The 21,176-nt window shown below is 33.9% G+C and overlaps 3 protein-coding genes across 3 annotated transcripts; 2 read left to right on the forward strand and 1 right to left on the reverse strand.

The window, feature by feature from the left end:
* Positions 1–1,718: 1,718 nt before the first annotated feature.
* Positions 1,719–4,649, forward strand: LOC105141033 (ribosome biogenesis protein NSA2 homolog). The gene is made up of 9 exons (XM_011048112.1): positions 1,719–1,852; positions 1,935–2,054; positions 2,169–2,236; positions 2,899–3,007; positions 3,106–3,174; positions 3,322–3,379; positions 3,807–4,042; positions 4,154–4,205; positions 4,312–4,649. The coding sequence occupies exons 1-9, from the start codon at positions 1,850–1,852 to the stop codon at positions 4,377–4,379; spliced, it is 783 nt and encodes a 260-aa protein (XP_011046414.1). The 5' UTR covers positions 1,719–1,849; the 3' UTR covers positions 4,380–4,649.
* Positions 4,650–5,072: 423 nt separating this feature from the next.
* Positions 5,073–7,565, reverse strand: LOC105141034 (NC domain-containing protein-like protein). Its single transcript, XM_011048114.1, has 4 exons — positions 7,336–7,565; positions 7,164–7,237; positions 5,213–6,049; positions 5,073–5,181 (listed from the first exon to the last, which is right to left on the reverse strand). Exons 1-3 carry the CDS (start codon positions 7,353–7,355, stop codon positions 5,364–5,366), a joined length of 780 nt encoding a protein of 259 aa, XP_011046416.1. The 5' UTR covers positions 7,356–7,565; the 3' UTR covers positions 5,073–5,181; positions 5,213–5,363.
* A 6,799-nt stretch (positions 7,566–14,364) lies between these two features.
* Positions 14,365–20,624, forward strand: LOC105141035 (digalactosyldiacylglycerol synthase 1, chloroplastic-like). Its single transcript, XM_011048115.1, has 7 exons — positions 14,365–15,137; positions 16,122–16,154; positions 17,057–17,144; positions 18,073–18,554; positions 18,646–18,912; positions 19,069–19,418; positions 19,800–20,624. The coding sequence occupies exons 1-7, from the start codon at positions 14,505–14,507 to the stop codon at positions 20,332–20,334; spliced, it is 2,388 nt and encodes a 795-aa protein (XP_011046417.1). The 5' UTR covers positions 14,365–14,504; the 3' UTR covers positions 20,335–20,624.
* Positions 20,625–21,176: the final 552 nt, after the last annotated feature.

A 21,176-nucleotide genomic window follows, 5' to 3' on the forward strand; every position in this document is an offset into this window, starting at 1 on the left:
CATCCACCGTGGTGTGGTGACCAAAAAATCCCGGGTTGTCAAAAAGCTCTAGCTTTTGGTCGTGGATAGAAGGAAAGGCCCATGAATCTGAGGATCCTGCCCTCAAAAGTACCGAAAGCATGATAATTTCCTTTTTTATTTTATCTTATTTTTGCTTTGGAGGGTGGAAAGCATGATAATTTCGTTAACACTGTGTCCTGCTTGAATTCCATGTCACTCTTCCTGCAATCACGTGAATTAAATCCATTTGAAAGTCGTGCCAAATTGCCTGCCATACAATTAGTTTTTATTAAAGTACTTAGAGCTTGCTTAGTGCGCTTATCCAAGCAGTAAATTAGTTTAGGCGGTGCTATTCTCTCGCAACTTTTAGCACGAACATACACTAAATCCTTTGATAAAAAGATGTCACGAATATATATGCATTCAACTTGAAAATACGAAAAGATTCTTCAAGAATTGGGACACTTAACTTTTAGGTCCATTATTGTTATTATTATTATTATTATTATTATCATAATAGAAGAGGGAATGGATAAATTTCATATCCAGATAACTTGATAATTGAGAATATACCCAAACTTCTTATCGATAGCGAAAGCAAACATGAGAGGAGACGTGAGTTCATTGTTTACAAGGGTTCGCTTCAGAAATTGGCCTGTGTTTTTTCTGTGACCGCCTAGCATATTCACGTCTCAGACCCACATGACATGTCTCTTTCTGGTCCAACGTTCGTGCCCAAGTGGCCCAAGGCCTCTTCTGCAAACAGTGAATTATGCCAATACAATCATTTGATGCCATGGTGGGAGCACTATCAAAGAGCCATTACAAGAAGTTCCTCGACGGCAAGGCATCCCCCCCCCCCCAAAAAAAAAACCCATATAAATGGCCATTGGCCAAAGCATGTCTTTGCGGCTTCGCCTAACCCGCAAGACGCGTATAGGTCTCAGTCTATATATGCTTTAGTTACATCCTGAAATGATGTATCGCCCAATATCTTTTTGGTCATCGCTGATCACGCAGCTTAGGGATTTTTGCAATGTGACCTTCTATCTCACAAAACCAGCCGAACACTAGTACTTTAGTTAATTAGTGGCCTGCAGGTTAGGTTAAGTTTTTTATAATGTAAAAAAAATATCCAATATAATTTAATACAATTTAAGGTAATTCGACTAACCCAGTTGATAATATTAATTTTATCAAAATAATATTGTTTCGGTAATTTTTTTTATTTAAAAAACTCAAAATAACAACTTCTCACAAATTTTTTTAAAAAACAAAACTTAAATTGAAGAGAATTATACAATTTAATCCGTAATTCAGGTATTAGGCTGATCTCTCAAAATGTCATACATATACACTGTGTTGCACATCATACGATATGCCCTTCTTTGGTGAATCTTCACCATGTCAGCCTTGATTCATCTAAGTGACAGAAGAATGATTTTTTTCATTGATGTGCAATGAGGAGTAAAAAATTTACCCTTTTTTTTTATTTTAATTACTGATCCGAGAAGAATTTATGGGTAAAGGAGTGAATGCTGGGAAGAATTTGCAGACCCAAAATAGGAGCCCACCAAATTCAAAATCTCCAATTTTACATGAAAGCCCAAAGATGTTGCACGAACCCAGCCCAGACCAACCAGACTCATAGGCTCAGCCCAAAGGCTACACTGATCCAGTAATTGGTCGGCTTGCAGGGATCCAAGCTTTCAAAACCCAAACCACTCATTTTCTTGTCCTCAAAACCAGAACCCCAAACTAGGGTTTCTCTTCCTTTCCTCCCCCGCTCACACACAAAAGAAAAATAAAAAAGTTATCTCTGTAAACTGATTCTGAAAGGGAATACACCATGGTTTGCCTCCGATAAACTTATCTCTTTATTGATTGATTAAGAAGGATTTAGTTTGATTGATTGATTGATTTATTTTGTGTAGCCGCAAGGAGATTACATAGAGCTGCACAGGAAGAGGCATGGATACCGCCTCGATCATTTCGAGCGTAAGCGCAAGAAGGAGGCGCGTGAAGTCCACAAACACTCTGAGAGAGCCCAGAAGGTGTTCTTTGTTCTTACACTTCTTTTCTTTTCCTTTTTTCACTTTATGGAATTTACTTTTTTTTTTTTTTACTAATGCGAGTGTTATTGGTGTTTTGTGGTTGGATGGGAACAGGCATTGGGTATTAAAGGAAAGATGATCGCGAAGAAAAATTATGCTGAGAAGGCTCTCATGAAGAAAACGTTAGTCTTTTCTTTTATTTCTGCTCCATCTTCTGTATTATGTGCAGACCAATCTGAATTGTTGGTAGTTAAGTTTGATCATACAACACTACTATGTTTGTGCTATGCCAGCTTAGTGGTGTGTGCTTTTTTTAGTGTTGAAATTATTACTAGTTCTTGTTCTTACTGCAAGCAGTGCAAATCAAATTTAAAGTTTTCAGTTCTTTTTCATTTCTCATTGTGATGCTTGTTGAGCAGTTTTTTTTTCCTTCTTAATGTTGATCTAAAGGTGAAAAGCAAAGTACTCAAGCTAATCATGTGGGTATTTATCAGCTTTGCTGTATTTCCCTTTCAGCAGGGGAATTTTATTTTATAGCTGTGTCCTTTTAGAGTTTTTGGCAAAGCTTTTGTGTTGACCTTTGAGCGTACTTCTCTCGCTTTATCCTCTATTTTTCTGTTTCAAAATTTGTTGAAGTTTTGGTTGGAATACATGCAAAAGAAATGAATTGGTGTAGTTATATTTGCTTGTCAAATTGGTTTTTTCCATATATAGCTTGTGGTTATGTAGTTATGCAGCATTGGGATGTCAACATTGTCTAGGTACTTTTTACACATTCTCTTCTTTATGAAGCAAGCAGTTATTAACAGTCTTGCATGTGGATAATTTTGTTTTATGTCAACAGATTGGCTATGCATGAGGAGTCAACATCTAGGCGCAAGGTGGATGATGACGTTCAAGATGGAGCTGTTCCCGCCTATCTTTTGGATCGTGAAAACACTGCACGAGCAAAGGTAAAGTTCTTGATGCTTTTTGGCTGGTATGACTATAAATCATCTCTCTTGTTCCTACATGTTCTGAGATAAAATATGTGACTTGGTGCTTTAAGTAGATTCTTAGCAACAGTATAAAGCAAAAGAGGAAAGAGAAGGCTGGAAAATGGGAGGTCCCTTTACCTAAGGTAAGATGGAGTTCGATTTTTTCCTTAGCACCTCTATAATGTTCTTCTCTGACTTATTCTACATCATGAGTTATCGTTCGCATATGCTGTTGCTCATTACTTTGAATTATTATTAGTATCTCACTGGAAGGCCTTTTCTTTCTTTAGGTGAGGCCTGTTGCAGAGGATGAAATGTTTAAAGTTATTCGATCTGGAAAACGGAAGAGTAAGCATTTCACCAAGTTTTTTTCCTTTCTACACTAATCTCTTCTTATTAGACATTTGCAATTGCACCTGAATGTGGATAACATTCAATTGAACTTATGGTCAGTTAGAAATGTGGGTTAACAAACTTTTGGCTTGTAGATAAACATAATTTGATACCTGAATTTGTATTACATGCAATGAAGGCTGTGGTTTGTTAGGGAAGTGGGGTAATAAACTATCAGTTCACAGATTAGAAATAATTAAGTAAAAGAAATCACACTTTGTAAACATGTTGTTTTCCCATCCATGAGGCTTGTGTTCATGTGCTTATGGTACAAAGATAATGTTTTCACATACATTTGAGGATTAGTTTTTTGTATTATGTAAAAACATCCTATGGATGATAACCTAGAACCACCCTAATGTTGCTGGCTTTCTTTTTGCAGCCAAGCAGTGGAAGAGAATGGTCACAAAGGCCACATTTGTGGGACCAGGTTTTACAAGAAAACCTCCCAAGTATGAGCGTTTTATTCGTCCTACAGGGTTGCGATTTACTAAGGCGCATGTTACACACCCTGAACTCAAGTGCACCTTCAACCTTGAGATCATTGGAGTAAAGAAAAACCCTAATGGTCCTACATACACATCTCTTGGTGTTATCACTAAGGGCACTATCATTGAGGTAAACACACAAACATATTCAAATATCATTTTATTTCTATGAGCCCATGATATAGTTATATTCCTTGTTTGGGGAGTGTGATAGCTTATTTTTCATCATTCTAAATTTCAGGTGAATGTTAGTGAATTAGGTCTTGTCACACCAGCTGGTAAAGTTGTATGGGGTGAGTCTGGCCTGTCAAACCTGGTTTCACTGTAGATATTGTTTAAATTGTAATAACATCTTTCAACTACTTTTGCTAAGTTGGCATTTCTATGGTGGTGATGCAGGGAAGTATGCTCAAGTAACAAATAACCCAGAGAATGATGGCTGTATAAATGCAGTTCTACTTGTTTAGGAGATCAATAAAATAGAAAGATATGATTCAATGTTGGAGTCTTTGCATTCTTCGAAGGAAGCTTCTAACTGTTATGTTTTTGCTAACATCCAGATGCTGTGCTTCGTATTTAATTTAGTTGATCCCTCATTGCCCTTTGGGATATATATCGAGTTGAAGTGTTTGTAATATGGAATATATACCCAATGTGGTATTTCAATTTTGTATCAGATTACTGATTATTGAAGGCTGCTGCTGGGTGGTTTAGTATATTTTGATTGCTTTTAACAAGGCCAAGATTTCGTCTCTCTTGTGGAAAAATAACGTGAAAGACGTCGGTTATCTCTACAGAAAAGGGGTGGATGGGCCAGCGAGGCTCGTGCGTGGTGCATTTGTTGCTCCTAAAACAGGGCCACAGGTGTATCCCACTGTTTGGGTAACGAGCAATGGAAAGTTTGAACCCTTGCTGCATGAATGAACATTGTGCCATCACAGAACTTGCAAAAATACCAAAGTATGAGGAGTTCTGATAATGTTCTCTGTATATAGGATCCATCCCGGCGGAAACAATATTTCCCTTGGGTTGTGTTCGATACAAATCACTTCCATTACCCTTTAGTCGTATTTTTGTTCAACACCAGCTTAGCAGCTTACAACAAAGGATCGAGCAGAATCCCTAAGCTACAGAATGAGAGGATACCAGCTTCGTAGTACTTCCTAAAAATGGAAATCGCAGCATTCGAGTAGCAAGTGCAAGAAAGCTCAAAACATAGTCATATAGGAAGCCTCTTAAAAGAGCAGAGACTATATTACAACAAACAAGTTTCCAGTGATGGCAATAATTCGCGAAATACTGCTTGGATCAGACAAAAGCTGGCTTTTAATCAGCGTTTCCAAATCAGTGCGCTTACCATGGAACAAATTGTCAATGTTACAGCGTTTTCTCATGTAGAGGGATCCTTAAGAGTCCCAAACCATTTAATGACCAGATCAAGAATTCATGAGCTATGGACTCGCTTGGATTGGTGCCACTGAAATTTGGGGTTCAATCACCTGGAGAAGGCCTGTTGCAAGCCTCCTTGTCAAATCCTCTGCTGACACCTTCACTACATCCCTCCTCATGCCAATATCAGCAGCATACCTGCTAGCGCAATAAACCCCAACAGCTGTTGCTGCCATTCCATAAATATTGGTGGTCACAAGACGCAATGGTGTAGATAAAACAGCTGCAAGAGGCCCCCCTATGATGGATGCTGCTTGGCCACTCTGCCCCATTGTTCCTTGATCCACAATAAGCAGGCTAGTTTTGCAATAAATAGCGAAATCTTCACAGTTGTTCTTGAATACATTATAACAACCAAATCCGTTTTCAAGAAGGTATTTTGCTCGATGGACCACAATATCATTTGAGTCTGAGACAGCAAGAGTACAAGTTCCACCTCGCACTTTTGCAATAAAGAGAGCAGGGTTGACATCATACTCAAACCGATACAGGATGCCACCAGCAAGGAAGCAGTTCAGGCATGAGAGGATGACCCCATGACCATCTTGCTGCACAGTGCAGTTGGGACAAGGCACAGTGGAGCGGGCTGGTCCTGAGCTCAACAAGAGGACATCCAGCACAGTCCCTGTTCCTACTTCTTGGCCGCGCCTGGTAAAATGAACTACTTTATCATCCCCAATGTAGATTCCTAAAAGAGAACAAGAAAACTAATTACAAAATCCCTATTGATAGCATGGTATCATTTTAAGAGTATCAGGGCTCATTATGAGGGGAATCAAATTGCATTTACAGAACAAGAAAAAAGTAGTGTGAAGTGGTGGGTGAAAAAAGGCAGATGTAAACAATTTTAGAAACTCGACATCAGCTAGAATTGAGCTCAACTACCCTGCATAATAGCGAAACCTCTCTCAAAAGAAGACATTTCTAGATTTTTACATATGAATATAACATTCAAAAGAGCAAATTCTACACCATCGCATTTACTGAGTTCCTATGCAAGCCATCCATGCAACCGTTCATGATCTCAACCCAACTAACTCAGAAATCAGTCAACACAAAGTTACTCTGCCTGTATCATCCACAAGTCGAGTAGGATGTAAATTAAAAGGAAACAAGAGCAGCGCACCAACTGATGCTGTGACCGCAAGAAAAGATTATATAGCAATCAGAAATGATGACAACTAGCAATTGCAGATAAATACTATTCTGCAGTCCACTATTTTATTTTGCTTTTGGTCATACAATGCAGCCGTCGCACACTACAAAATTCTATATCAATATTGGTTAATCAATAATGTCATGGCATAGAATGTGATGGCATGCAATCATGCTCCCAAAGCTACTTTTGCATGTCATAGCTTTTACACCACTTTGGTGCATTTTAGATAAGAACAAAGAAGAATGTTCAATAAAAACACTATAGTAATTCATCTTAAACATTACCAATTCCAATCATGCTTAAAACCCATTTCCCCATCACTCGTTCTGGTTCTTTAGATACATATCTAAACAATTACCAATCAGCATATGCTGGTGGTATAAAAATCCCAGGAGAACTATACATTGTTTATTTTGCGGCTAAATTTAAAAATGGTTACTGATTATTGGCTGCTAGTTTTGTCACCAATGCATGAAAAAGAAACAGCATTGTCCAATTCATTACAGGATCACCACCAAAACAAGAGAGAAAAAAAAATGACGAGAGCAAAAAGAAAGCTAACCCAATCGCAACACAGCAAACCCCCCACCCCCCTCTATAAAAAAACCTTCATAACAAAAGAAACAAGATGGAGAGGGAGTACCGTGATGGGCGTAGATGTAAGCAGTCCTCCATGAATATATATGATCTCCTGGTTTCAGGCTTTCCTTACTAATCCTGTATTAGTTTTTTTTCAAAACCCAGTATTTGTAGACCAGAAATTTAGTAATATAACATAGGAAAAAGCGAAAAATAATTGATCAAACAAACCAAACCTGTTAGAAAGCAGCCCCATGTCTCTCTCTTCTCTCTTCCTTCTCTGCAACCTTTTTTTTTTTTCTTTCCAAAAGCGTTAAACAAATTGCAAAAACAGAACAATGGTTCTTTCCTGCTGATGTCGACTTTGCCCTCTCTAGTGAAAACCTTCCCTGTTAAGCAAAGAGGTGTGTACGTGGCATTATCTTAACACCTGTCACCATTGCAGGCCGTATGCTGGGCCGGGCTAAGAATTCCATTACAGATCACGAATTACAATTATATATATATAAAAAAACTAAAACAAGGTATTTTCACTCAACACAATTTCACTATTTATAGCGTGACTATGTTTTTATCCTTACCATTAAAAAATTAACTATAGATATGAGAGTCTTTTCAATTTGTTTTTGCGTAATAAAATAATTTAATAATTCTTCAAATAAGAATCTTTAAAAATATCTAAAAGGAGTACTTTTTTCTTTGTATTTTTTAAAATACAATAAAATAATAATTTTTTTTTTAAATAAAAATACATCTATTTTAATTAATACTAAAATAAAAAAAATTGTCAGCATATAATGTACAAGTGTCAACATGTAAGAAAAGCTCATGCATTATGAACAACATGCGACACCCCTTGATGAAAAAAAAATACTCTTTCATTATATTTTTGAAAGTGTTCACACTTTTTTTTTATTGATTAGTGTGAGTTGAAAATTTTTTATTTTATTTTCTCATTCTTTTCTTAAAAGCTAACCTTATTTGTTTTTTATATTTTAATTTTAGTTCTTATTATTCTAATTTTTAATTTTTGTTCTTGATCATTTTGTAAAAATTCTATTTATTTTTAATTTTATCCTTCACTACCAATTTATCATCTAATGATTTTTTGATTTAACCTTTATTCTTTTAATTTTTTATTTTTTGGCTCTTTTTATAAATTTACTAGTTTTTAATTTCATCATCCAATCTAAATTTATAGTATTTTTTTTAATTTGATCTTTGTTTTTTTAATTATTTTTTCTTTTATTAAAGTTATTTTTAATTTGAATTTAACCATTTAATAAAAAAATTATAATTGCCATTTAATTTATTTTCTATTTCAATTTTCATCCACATAATTTTAATTCCTATCTTTTTTTTTAATCCTTTTATGTAATTTATCTTTTTTTATTTTTAAATTTCATCCTTCAACATTTAATTTGTTAGAAATTGAAATTTATGAATTTTCTATGTATGGTACGTTTGATCTAATGACCCGAGTCATAGATTAAAAAGTTAACGATGATTGATATTTTTTTTAATCTTATTTTTTTTTAAATGTCATTGTTTGACATTAGTTTTTTTTATTTGGCTTTGTTGTTTTCTTTGATTTCTTTTCTATAAGGTTATCTTAAACTCATGATCTAGATGTGGGTTTGATGAATTCACCTAAGCTAGCTCGTTTTTTATTATCTAGTTTATATGTCTATCATACTAACTTGGGTTGACTTACGCTAGTTTTTTTGTCTTTTTTTACATATTTTTTTTGTTTCATATTTAATTGTTTGAAAATTGAAGATTATTATTATTTTTTTTGCACTTGGAAAAAAGTTTTTTTCTTAAGTTACCGTGATCTTTTTAAGTTTTCTTTTTTTATCTATTTACTATAGTTGCTTTTTTTTTAATTGTTTGATTAAAACAAGATATGTTTATTTGACTTATCAAAATTATGATCCGAATCATTAAATTTTTTTAAATGCATTTATGATGCCTAAATATCAATTTTTACATAAAAATAGCTCGGATTTACATCATAACACGAGCCCTCATTTAGTAAAAACAAATTCTTCTAGGTATTTTATTGTGAAGCTATGAATTGTGGAGCTCTAATAAATCCTTGTTGATTTTTTTGGAAAAAAAAACTGGTCATCAATTTTTTTTATTGATTGTATCATTTTGTGTAAAGTCTAGCCTAAAATTTTAAACTAGTGCTAAATGAGATAATCCTCAAAAAAAAAAAAAAGATAAAAAAATTTGTGATTGGTGATGAAAATTCTTGACAAACTGGTGTTTAAGTCTCATGTTAAATTATATAAATTTAACTAAAAAGAAAATAATAAATTTAAAGGAAAATACCTTTTTTATGACCGGAGGTGGAAGTCTTTACAAAAGAAATTTAAAATAGAATCTTGGATAAAATAAAAAAGAAAATTATGCATAAAGCATAGTAAGAGCTAATTAATTTCTTACTTGCAGAACGTGCACAGTGCACGTTCTGCATGCAAGAAGACGATCAATCAAAGGGGAACAAGGGGAAGTGTTACCCTTGAGCTTGGGTAGAGGAGCTTAAGGTGGTGTCGGTGGCTGGTTCGACGGTGGTGTTTGTTGCGGCTGCTCTTCCTCTTCCTTACTGTTTCGGCGTTGCTTCTTTTCTTTATTTCCTTTACTCTCTCTGTCAACAATGTTCTTCTTTTTCTTCAGCAGCTTCATGGAGATGCTAATGGTGGTGACCTGGGGAGTGGCTTGGACGGTGGTCAGCCCTTCTTCCTCCTTTTCTCTACGTTGTGGCTGGAAGATGATGGTGGCTTTGGCTGGTGGTTGGAACGGAGGAGAGAGAAAGCAAGAGAAAAAATTGCAGAAACCGAGTAGAGAGGCTGGTTTTCGATCTACTTTGAACCCGATTTTCTCCTCCCTCAGGTCATCAACGGAGCCTCCATTTATAGACGTTGGAAGAGGGTAATCTCATCTGCATCGGGGTAAAATTTCAACCATTGATTCAGTTGGTAAGGATCCCAACCGTTGGCTCAAAGGAGGCACCTTAAGTTGTCAATTCTATAGAAAAAGCTGCCTGAGTTGGTTTATTTGCCAGTGAACAGGCATCGACCATACCCTGATGTAGAGAGATTTCTGGTGATCAGTTTCGTGCAAGTTTTTACAAATTTGGTGGACGTTAAGTGCATTAAATGCACCTGCAAGGGGGATGACCGGACCCGTTTTTTTGGAAAAATAAAGAAGATAATGAACAGTGACTAGACGACGCGTCGTCTGGTCCTCTCTCTGTTTTTTTTTTTTTTAAAACGGCGCCGTTTTGGACTGAAATAAGAATTTTTACTAAGATTCAATTGAATTCCTTTTCTTTCAAGTTCTTTCAATTAAACTCTTAATTGACACTAAACTTTGGATTTAATGCAATTAAGCCCCTGCTGAACTTCAATTGGAACTCCGAAGTTAGGCGCCTTTTACAATATGGTCCTTGATCTTGAATTTTGTCAATTTAACCCCTAATTAACCATTAAACTTTTAATTTCTTTAATTTTGCCCCAGGTTTTTGTCAATTGAGCCCCCATAGTTTGCCGCCTGTTGCACAATGGTCTTTGGTCTTGTATTTTGTCAATTTAGCCCCTAATTGACCCCAAAACTTCAATTTTCTTGCATTTTCGCCCCTAATTTCAATTAATTAACTTGGTAAAAATTAAATTTGGTCTCTTAAAATTTCAATCTTCTCAATTAAACCCAAATTAAGCTCTCAAACTTAAATTTTCACCAATTAAGCCCCAACTAAAATTAATTTGACCCATTTAAAATATAATTAAGTCCTTGCACTTAATTAAATCCTTTAATTGGACCCAAATTAATTCTTTGACATAGTTAAAATTTGATTTGATCCATAATTAAATCAAATTGGCCTATTAAAAATTTAATTTTGTCCTTGGACTTAATTTTTCACTAATTAAGCCCCAAATAAAATTAATTTGACCCATTTAAAGTATAATTAAGTCTTTGCACTTAATTAAAACCTTCAATTAAACCCAAATTAATTCTTAAACATAATTAAAATTTAATTTGACCCATGATTAAATCAAATTGGCCTATTAAAAATTTAATTATGTCATTGGACTTAATTTTTATGCAAATTCGTCCAATAATCATTAAATTTAACCTTCAATTTGTATTTTTTATCCATTCTTGGGTATAATGGGGTACAATTAGGCCTTGAATTTTCTCCAAAAATTACAACTTGATTTTTTGGCTTGCTTTCTCCACGTTACCAGTTATTATTTTATTTTTTAAAAAATAAATTTTTAAGGAATAAGCCAAAATTTAGTTATGACAAGTTTATTAAATGATTCAAAATATATATAAAAAAAATTTTAATAAAAAAATTTAAATTTATTAAAAGTACAAGTTAGCCACATTTCCGAGCACTCTGTACACCTCTCTCTTTGTAACCAAACATACAAAATTAACATTAACAAAAACACATTCACTAAAGCTGTTGCACGGTTTGTCATCTCGCAAGCTGGATTGAAATAGTTAATTCGCTAAAGCTCTTACACGTTCACTAAGGCTCACTGGATTCATGTGTAAAGAATGAAAGTACTCGTTGATGACTACTCTTATCACAAAAATAATTAATATTAATATTAATAAGTTTCATACGATAAAAAAAAAGTTTTACCAAAATATCTATTAAAATAAATTTAATCACTGAAAGAATTTTACGTTTTTTGAATTGTTTTTTAAAATTATAGATAAATTAATAAAAAAATTTATGTTATTTTCTAGTTGTTTTGGATTAGTGATTGAAAATTATTTTTTTATTGAAAAAATAAAATTCTTGATTTTTCATAGAAAATGCAATTTTATCATTTATTATTAATGATTTACTTTTGTTATTTTAGCCTCATGTGCTTATTATAATTTTTTTAAAATATTTTTCATATAAAAATAACTATATGCTTTATTGTTGTTATAATTAAATGAAAAATAATTTTTAAGAAAAAAAATAATGTTTATGACTTTCATTATAATTTTTTTTGGTTTACTAGAATTTATCTTGTTTTTTAATTAAATATTATTTTTAACCGATTTTATTTTTCAACATTGAATTAATTTAAGATTTAAAATTTTTATTTTTTTCAAAATTATTTTTATAAATTTTATAAGTTAATTAGATTAACCCAAATAAATCACACGGTTTTTTATTTTAATATTAAATAAAAATATTTTTTATTTTACTATTGAAATCTGTTTTTTCAAAAGAAATGATACCAGTGATAACTTTTTATTTTTTTATATTCCGGCTCTCAACATGGTGGAAACCAATAGGCCATTATTGTACACGCTACACAATGATGTTGATGTAACAGTGCAGTCCTTAAAGCAATAAGGATCTTTTGTCATGACATGCAAGGTGAAGAACACAATAAACAAAACAATGGTGGGGCAAGATGAGTGCTTATTTTTATATTATAATTTATTTTTCAAAGTATTTTTTTAAATTGTTTTTTTTTTAAAATATTAAATTGATTTTTTAAATAATTTTAATATACTAATATTAAAAATAAAAAATTATTTTAATATATTTTCAATTGAAAAACACTGTAAAATCACATTTCTCCCTTTATCAAACATAGACCAATAATTTAGCCGACAAACACAATTGGGATACAGCAAGCCACTTGAGCCTGTGTTTATTTTTATATTATCATTTATTTTTCAAAGTATTTTTTAAAATTGTTTTTTTAAAAAAATATTAAATTTTTTTTTTAAATAATTTTAATATACTAATATTAAAAAAATACAATTTCAAATACTGCGGACGTGAGAAAATTAAGTTGCCCTGCTTCTTTGTATGCGCAAGTGGGCCATGTGGCGACTTTTTCATAATAATAATAATAATAATAATAATAATATTTTCTAATTATATAAAACATTTGATTAAGCTACCTTAAAACCATGTTTTACAAGACAAAAATATGATCTATAAATTTATTTTGAGAATGTTAATTTTATTAAGCATCGAAAACCTTTCTTTAAGTTAGTTATTAGATATCCTTAAAAAAAGTGTTAGTTGTTCTAACATTTGTTTTGTGTGTTTGTGGATAAACACACGTGTGTTGTGTTTGGGTTTTGAACTTAAAATTATTATATATTTTAGTGGGAATTATATTTTTTAAAATTTATTCTTTAAATGTTATCATATTAAAATAATTTAAAAATAAAAATTTAAAATTTATTCTTTAAATGTTATCGTATTAAAATAATTTAAAAATAAAAAATTAATTTAAAATAAAAAATTTAAAACTGCAATTAGAACACAAAACTATTGAAGTTTCTAAAGAATTCAATTTATTATAAAAATGTTTCCAATAATTTTTTCTTATTCTTAAATATTTCTGTTGTTTTTTAAAATTAATTCTCCGTATATATATAATTCAAAAAAAATACGTGAATGATTTATATGCTAATTTGAAGGGTGCACACATCAACCTCCGTGCAACCTCACACACGTACACAACTCAACATCACTGCAACGCAGCATATACTTTCATATATTCGTATGAGCTAACAAGATCATTCGCGAGAGAATCTACCCCACCCAATCTTTCCGTGCCACCTCCTCTACCCACGTGACTTGTCCATGTCATCACCCGCCAAAATCCCCCTACCTCTTCAATCGTACACGTGCTTCACTCCAGAACCTTATAGAAATATAAAGGAGAATTACAATTCAGTATCCCAATTACATTGATGTATTCAATTGAGTATACATCTTCCAAAATCAAACAATTTCTGCCCTCTAAATAAATATAAAAAAACACTCAATTAAGTAATATTTTTGATCGGGTGTGTTATATAAGATAATATTTCCTTATTTGAAAAAAATTGTTTTTTATGGAAGAAAAATAAATAAAATAAGAGGACGGAGAAGAGTGACAACAAACAAACAAAAATAAATTTACATCCTATTTAAAATAAAAATAAATAAATAAAAATAAAATAATAATATTAAAAAATAAGAATCATTTCATTACATAATAGGCATCTAGCCACCACCGTATGCCAAACAAGAAAATAATCTTATCCATCCCTTCTCATTAATTTCCCTAATCTGTCTCTCCTAAGGAACCAAACTCAAGAGTCCAAATGAAATAGTATATATAATTGGGGTACTGATATGTAGTTTCACCAGATTAAAAACACGCCCCCCAACTCTCAACCGTTAAAACAATTATTAATTACAATAATAATAACAATAAAATAATAATAATAATAAAGAAACCCAATAATAATAAAGAAACCTCTCCTTCCTCATTTCTCTGCACCTTTGCCTATCTGCACTGTTTCTCTTCCACGAAAGAACTCTCTCTAACTGCCAAAATTTCACATATTAAGAAACCCATATTATACAAATTTAAGCATGGAAACCACTTCAACATCAACGAGAACCAACAGAAACAACACGCCTTTCTCTTTAATTTCACGAGGATGGAAAGAAGTCCGTGACTCAGCCGACGCCGATCTCCAACTCATGAGAGCACGAGCCAACTCATTCAAAAATTTAGCCAACTCATTCGATCGCGAAATCGAAAATTTCTTTAATTCAGCTTCAATTGCATCCTTCTCTGTACCTTCACCGCTCAAATCCTCTACTTCACCTACAGAAGTTGATTTTGTGAAGAAGCTGCGGCCAAAATTTTCCGAAATTCGGAGAGTTTATTCGGCTCCGGAGATAAGTAAGAAGGTTTTAGAGAAGTGGGGGCCGAGAGCGAAGTTAGGGATTGATTTGTCAGCGATAAAGAATGCTATTGTGGCGGGGGAGGAGAAAGGAGAGGAGAGAAGAGGGGTTGTGGGTCTTGATAGGAGGAGGAGATTGGGGTTTAGGGAGTTCTGGGGGGAAGGGAAGGAGGGAGGAGGAGAGCAATTTGGGGAATGGAAGCCAATACGGGTTTTGAAAAGGAGGCTGAGGGAATTTGAGAAGAAAAGTGAGTTCGGTGAGATATTTGGTGGGTTTAAGAATAGCGAGTTTGTGGAGAAACTGAAGTCTAGCTTGGTATGTTATTCTGTTATTACTATTATTTTGTTTTTATTGGTGGCTTCGTTTATTAGCAGTTTTTTAGATGAGAATATGAGCAATTTCGTTTTTATAGTATTTTGAGTTTTATTGCTTATATGACACTTGGGAATTTGGGGATTTTGTTTGGAGTTGTCTTTTTTAGTTGATCGGTTTTATTGGTCTCTTTATTTATTAGTTGGACGAAGCTAGATGACTTTATGCAGTACTACTCAAATGTTTATTGGTTGCCAATTTTTATATTTAAGATGGTTAACTAACAAATTGGAAGGTCATATCTGAAACACTAGCTTAAGGAGAAACTTTTGCTAAAGTATTTGAAGCAGTCGAGGGGGACTGTAATGGTCTTGTGTAAGCTGAAATATGCTGGGAATGATGAAGTTGGTGTTTAAGTAATGAGAAAAAGGCTGATGCTTTGGTGTCCCTAATAGCATTTAGACATTAGTAAGGTTATAATTAGCTATAGGACCCTATTTTCATTGTGTAAATTTTTAAGTTCACCATTTGGCTGCTGTGAGTTCGTCTATGAAGAGCTATGTCAACATGTGCACCACGGTCTGGTTTGTTGTGCTTGTTCAAGTTTCAGATTTGTTAATTGTTATGAGATTTTCTCTCATTTACGAGTTCATGTAAAGATGTCTGACATGAATACGGTAGTCTGGGTCTGGGTGACATAGATGCAGGACTTGCTTTCAAATCTGAAGGAAATGTGTTGATCCTCATAGAGACATTCTTCCACAGAATGAATTAGATTCACCTTTGATTGCATACACACACCAAAATATTCTCCCCTGGTTTGATGTTTGATACTTAAGCTTAGTAGAGTCTTACACTGACTGCACGATATAACGTTTTGAAATCATCAGTGCATATTTTGCATTCATTAATATTCATTAGATGATCATTATCTGCATTCATTCTTTTAACGATGTAAGGAGTCTCATTCTGTCTACTTTTTTGCAGAAAGCAATCCACAAGGAGCCTCAGGAGTCAAAGGTTAGATGTTTACCTGTATATACTTTTGCATTCTGTCACCAAAATCTCCCCTAACTCCAGACAGAGAGACTCAATTTTAGTTTTGCATCCATTAGACTAAAGCTCAAGTCACAATGAATTGTGCAAGTCCAATATCATCTAAAAATTAGTGTCCCTTCCAAATTTTGTGACCGTAGACTTGGAAGCAATTGATGACATTGGGTGTTGAGACCGCTTAAACCTGTGGTCAATTACTTGGGATTGTTCAGAATCAAATTATCTATCTAAGGGGAAAAAACAGAGAGAAAAGGACAGCTTTAGTTGTGGCTCTGATGTCCTCACTCCACACAGGAGGAATGAACTTAGTATCTATGCTGATTATCTATATGATATATTTACAACTTTTGAAATTCAGTCTTTCTTTATATGTCATTTAATGGTTGTAAATATAAAAATATTGCAGGTTGATTGTCCTTGCCTTAGTGAACAATTTTGAAGTTTCTGTGCTATAGCTGGAGGGTATACTACACTTAGTCTTCCACTTTTATTTTTTCCTGATAAATAAAAGCAAATAGATAAAAAAGGGCACCAAAGGGTTGCTGCGCATGGTGTCTTCTTGATTTGAAATTGTAAGAGCACATTAATTCTCTTGATCAAATTGCCCCCTCTTTTTTTTTTTTACTGAAGATCATAGACTGCCCAGGCTGAACTTTGAGCCTGTTTGGAAAGCTGGAACCTTACTAAGCTTGGCCACTTCTTAACCTAGGACTCCATTATTTACAGTGTACTCAAGCTGGCTGGCTTTCTGACCGTTCATGGAGGAAAACATAAATAGAATTATTTATTGTTATCATTACTATTTTTTAAGATCTTTTCTTGAATAATAAATATGCCAAATGTTTGCTTGTGCATGCCTGATGCAGGAAGTACCACCACTGGATGTCCCTGAACTTTTGGCATATTTGGTCAGACGATCTGAGCCATTCTTGGACCAACTTGGTGTCAGAAAAGGCAAGCAACTTGAGTTTTATAATTTTCTAAACTTAAGCTCTGGGTGCAAAGGCATCATTATATGCATGCATGCTCTCTTGTGAATGTAATATTTTTGTCAATACTGCTTCATTAGCTGGACTATTCTTGAATGTCGATCTTTTGTGCACCTGGAGATCTTTTTATTTTGTAGAAGGCATGGCCTACATTTATTTCATGCTCTTATGTGTGGAAAATTTATGAACCAGTTGCAATTTTCCAGATGGCAATGAAATACGAAGGGAGGCTGTTACTTGAATAATCCTCATCAGATTAAGATTTTTTATTCCAATGGCACTGTTGACTTTGTTGGATAGAACTGGAGGTTGTTTTGGATACAATTTAAGTATGATGACTATGATTTGGTTCCACCATGGATGCTAAGTTGTAATTCTTGATGCTTAAAAAGTTCAGAATGTTGTCTTGTGAGAAATATTCTAGTAATAGGTTCAGAATCTATCTTTTTGTGGAGGGTAGAATGTTTGGGGGGAGGATAGTGAATGGATGGAGTGGATTGTGTTCATTCTGAGGTTTTTTCTTTATAACACACCAGGCTGAGGTTGTGATGTTCATACATGTGATTGGATGTTTCACAGCTATGAGCAAATTGAACCCCTGCCTCATACCCTCCTGTGATTTTCTCTAGTATGTTGATATTCACTGCTGATAGTACTGGATGTGGAAGGATACACCATCCATTTGCATCTCTTGAAGAAAAGCATGTAAATCCATTTGTCAATGGTGACTGTTGTCAAAAACTACTGTTATCAGGAAACTAATATAATATCACGTCTTTCAAATATTTGTTTATGTGACTAATGCCTTTTGTCTTTCCACCAAACATGCTTATTTTATGTTGGTTGACCTTTATGCAGTTTTTGAGTTTTGTGATGTTTTCATTATGATTCAGATGTTTGTGACAAGATAGTGGAGAGCTTGTGTAGTAGTCGCAAGAACCAACTTTTATTACCCTCGCTGTCTTCAGGAGAATCGACCCTCCTTGACGAAAATGCAAATGATGAACTGGATTTAAGAATAGCCAGTGTTCTTCAAAGTACAGGGCATTGTTATGATGGAGGCTTTTGGAGTGACTTATCAAAGCATCACCCATCTGATAAGAAGAGGCATGTTGCAATTGTCACAACTGCTAGTCTTCCATGGATGACTGGAACAGCTGTTAATCCACTTTTTCGAGCAGCATATTTAGCAAAGTCTGAAAAGCAAAATGTTACCCTGCTGGTTCCATGGCTTTGTAAGTCAGATCAAGAGCTAGTTTATCCTAACAATCTCACTTTTACTTCACCAGAAGAGCAGGAGAATTATATACGAAACTGGCTTGAGGAAAGGATTGGCTTTAAAGCTGATTTTAAGATCTCGTTTTATCCCGGAAAGGTAGCTGACTGATAATCAAAATATGCACCATCTTGTTGATAGTATTGAAGTGTAAAAGGATAAGTGATAATTTTTTCTTATTGTTCTCTAGTTTGCAAAAGAAAGGAGAAGCATAATACCTGCTGGAGATACTTCCCAGTTTATTCCATCAAAAGATGCTGACATTGCCATCCTGGAAGAGCCAGAACACCTGAATTGGTATCACCATGGAAAGCGTTGGACAACGAAGTTCAATCATGTTGTTGGTGTTGTCCACACAAATTATCTAGAATATATCAAGAGGGAGAAGAATGGGGCTCTCCAAGCATTCTTCGTCAAACACATAAACAACTTGGTTACCCGAGCATACTGCCACAAGGTAAATTGACTAATTTCTTGGATAAACTGATCGTTGGATGCTAAAGGTGGCTTCACCTAAACTTTGTTGCTATAGCAGTGTCAACCATATAAATAGCTGGTTTTTGAAATGTTCATCCTATTATCTGGATTAAATCATTTTGTGTTCACTTTTCAGGTCCTTCGCCTTTCTGCTGCCACCCAGGATTTACCGAAGTCTGTCATTTGCAATGTTCATGGTGTGAATCCAAAGTTTTTGAAAATTGGGGAAAAAGTTGCAGCTGAAAGGGAACTTGGGCAGCAAGCTTTCTCAAAAGGAGCATATTTCTTAGGCAAGATGGTATGGGCCAAGGGATACAAGGAGTTGATAGATTTGTTGGCAAAGCACAAGAATGATCTTGATGGCTTCAATTTAGATGTTTTTGGAAATGGAGAAGATGCAAATGAAGTTCAGACTACAGCTAAAAGATTGGATTTGAATCTCAACTTTCTGAAAGGAAGAGACCATGCGGATGATTCTCTTCACGGGTAAGGATTTTATAGAAACTGTCTTTTGGTTTTTTTACCATATGATTGAAACTGCCTTTTGGTTTTTTTACCATATGACCGAGTTGTAAATCAGAAGAAATTTAATAATAACTCAAGAACTATAACTTCGAAAAAAAGAGACTAAATCCTAATGATCGGGTAGAGCTTCTTCTTCTTCTTTTTTTTTTTTCTGAGCTAGCCTACTGAAAACTATCCAGCTGTGTGATTGGCGGTAAAAGGGCACCAGTGAATGAAGCATGTCTGTGTTGTTTCTTTTTGAAAGATTTTTGTCAGTTCTTGAAGACACTTAGGTTTTAGTAAATCATTGTGGCTGTGTTTTCACTATCTGTAGGCTTTTAACATTTTCTTCTCTGCTTGAAGGTACAAAGTTTTCATAAATCCTAGTCTCAGTGATGTGCTCTGCACGGCCACTGCTGAGGCACTAGCAATGGGAAAATTTGTTGTATGTGCGGACCACCCATCAAATGAGTACTTCAGGTCATTTCCCAACTGTTTGACTTACAAGACATCTGAGGACTTTGTTGCAAGAGTTAAGGAAGCATTAGCAAATGAACCTCATCCTCTTACTTCAGAGCAAATTTACAACCTCTCGTGGGAGGCAGCCACCCAGAGATTTATGCAGTATTCGGAGCTTGATAGAGTCTTGGATCCTGAAAAAGATGATGTAAAACTGAGCAAAACTAATGGAAGGAGCATCACAAAAGCAGTTTCAACGCCTAATATGTCAGAGATGGTTGATGGAGGGTTGGCGTTTGCCCACTACTGCTTCACAGGGAATGAGCTTCTTAGACTCTGTACTGGAGCCATACCCGGGACACGGGACTATGACAAGCAGCATTGTAAAGACCTCCATCTCTTGCCTCCACAAGTAGAAAACCCGATCTATGGGTGGTAAGTAGATAGAACTGTCGATATCGCGGATCTCCTGTATAATAATCACACACAGCATGTAGGATCCTCCTAAACTAGGTAGTTGGAAGAAAGTTTTCTTTCATTACTGATGTATTTATATCTGAAGCATACGTATTTCTACAGCTACGTCAAATTTTGTTTTTTATTTCTTTTCAATAGATACAGGTAGATGCTAAAGTATGTAGTGGTGATTCCAAGTGCAAATAAACTGTGCTTTCATGTAAGAAGGTATCAATGATAAATGTCTCTTAAGTTGGAAGTTCATTCTCGGCATTTCTCTCTGGTCTATTGTGTTTGTTTGATTTCTTCCGTTTTCTTTTGCTTTTGCTTATTTTTGATAATCCACGTTTTATAATTTACTAGCCATTTAACCTGTGCATTGCGGCTGTTTTTGTTTTTGTTTTTTATTTTTAAATATTGGATATATAGGCTACTTCAAAATGTTTTTTAATATAAAAAATTATATCAAATATGTAACTAAATAAATCAATAACTAATTATATAAATAAATAAAAAATATTGTTAGTAATAATCAAAATAATATAAAAAATTAAGAATTGAATGCAAATCAAGATATTTAATCATATAAAATGAGATACTAATTCACTTTATTGTGTTTATTAAATTTATTTATTTACTTAAATCAATAAAAAATAAATTTACATTTAAAAATCTCATTATTTAAAAGATAAATATAAGTAAAAATGATTAAAAAATCATGTTCTATAAAAATTATGCAAGGCAGAACAAATCATTTTATATGAATCCCTAACAAATTAAATATTTAAAAGATGGATTCATAAAAAAAAACATCTAAAAAAATGA

The sequence above is a fragment of the Populus euphratica genome, unplaced genomic scaffold (genome assembly GCF_000495115.2).
Source record: "Populus euphratica unplaced genomic scaffold, PopEup_1.0 scaffold131.1, whole genome shotgun sequence".
NCBI lineage: Eukaryota > Viridiplantae > Streptophyta > Magnoliopsida > Malpighiales > Salicaceae > Populus > Populus euphratica.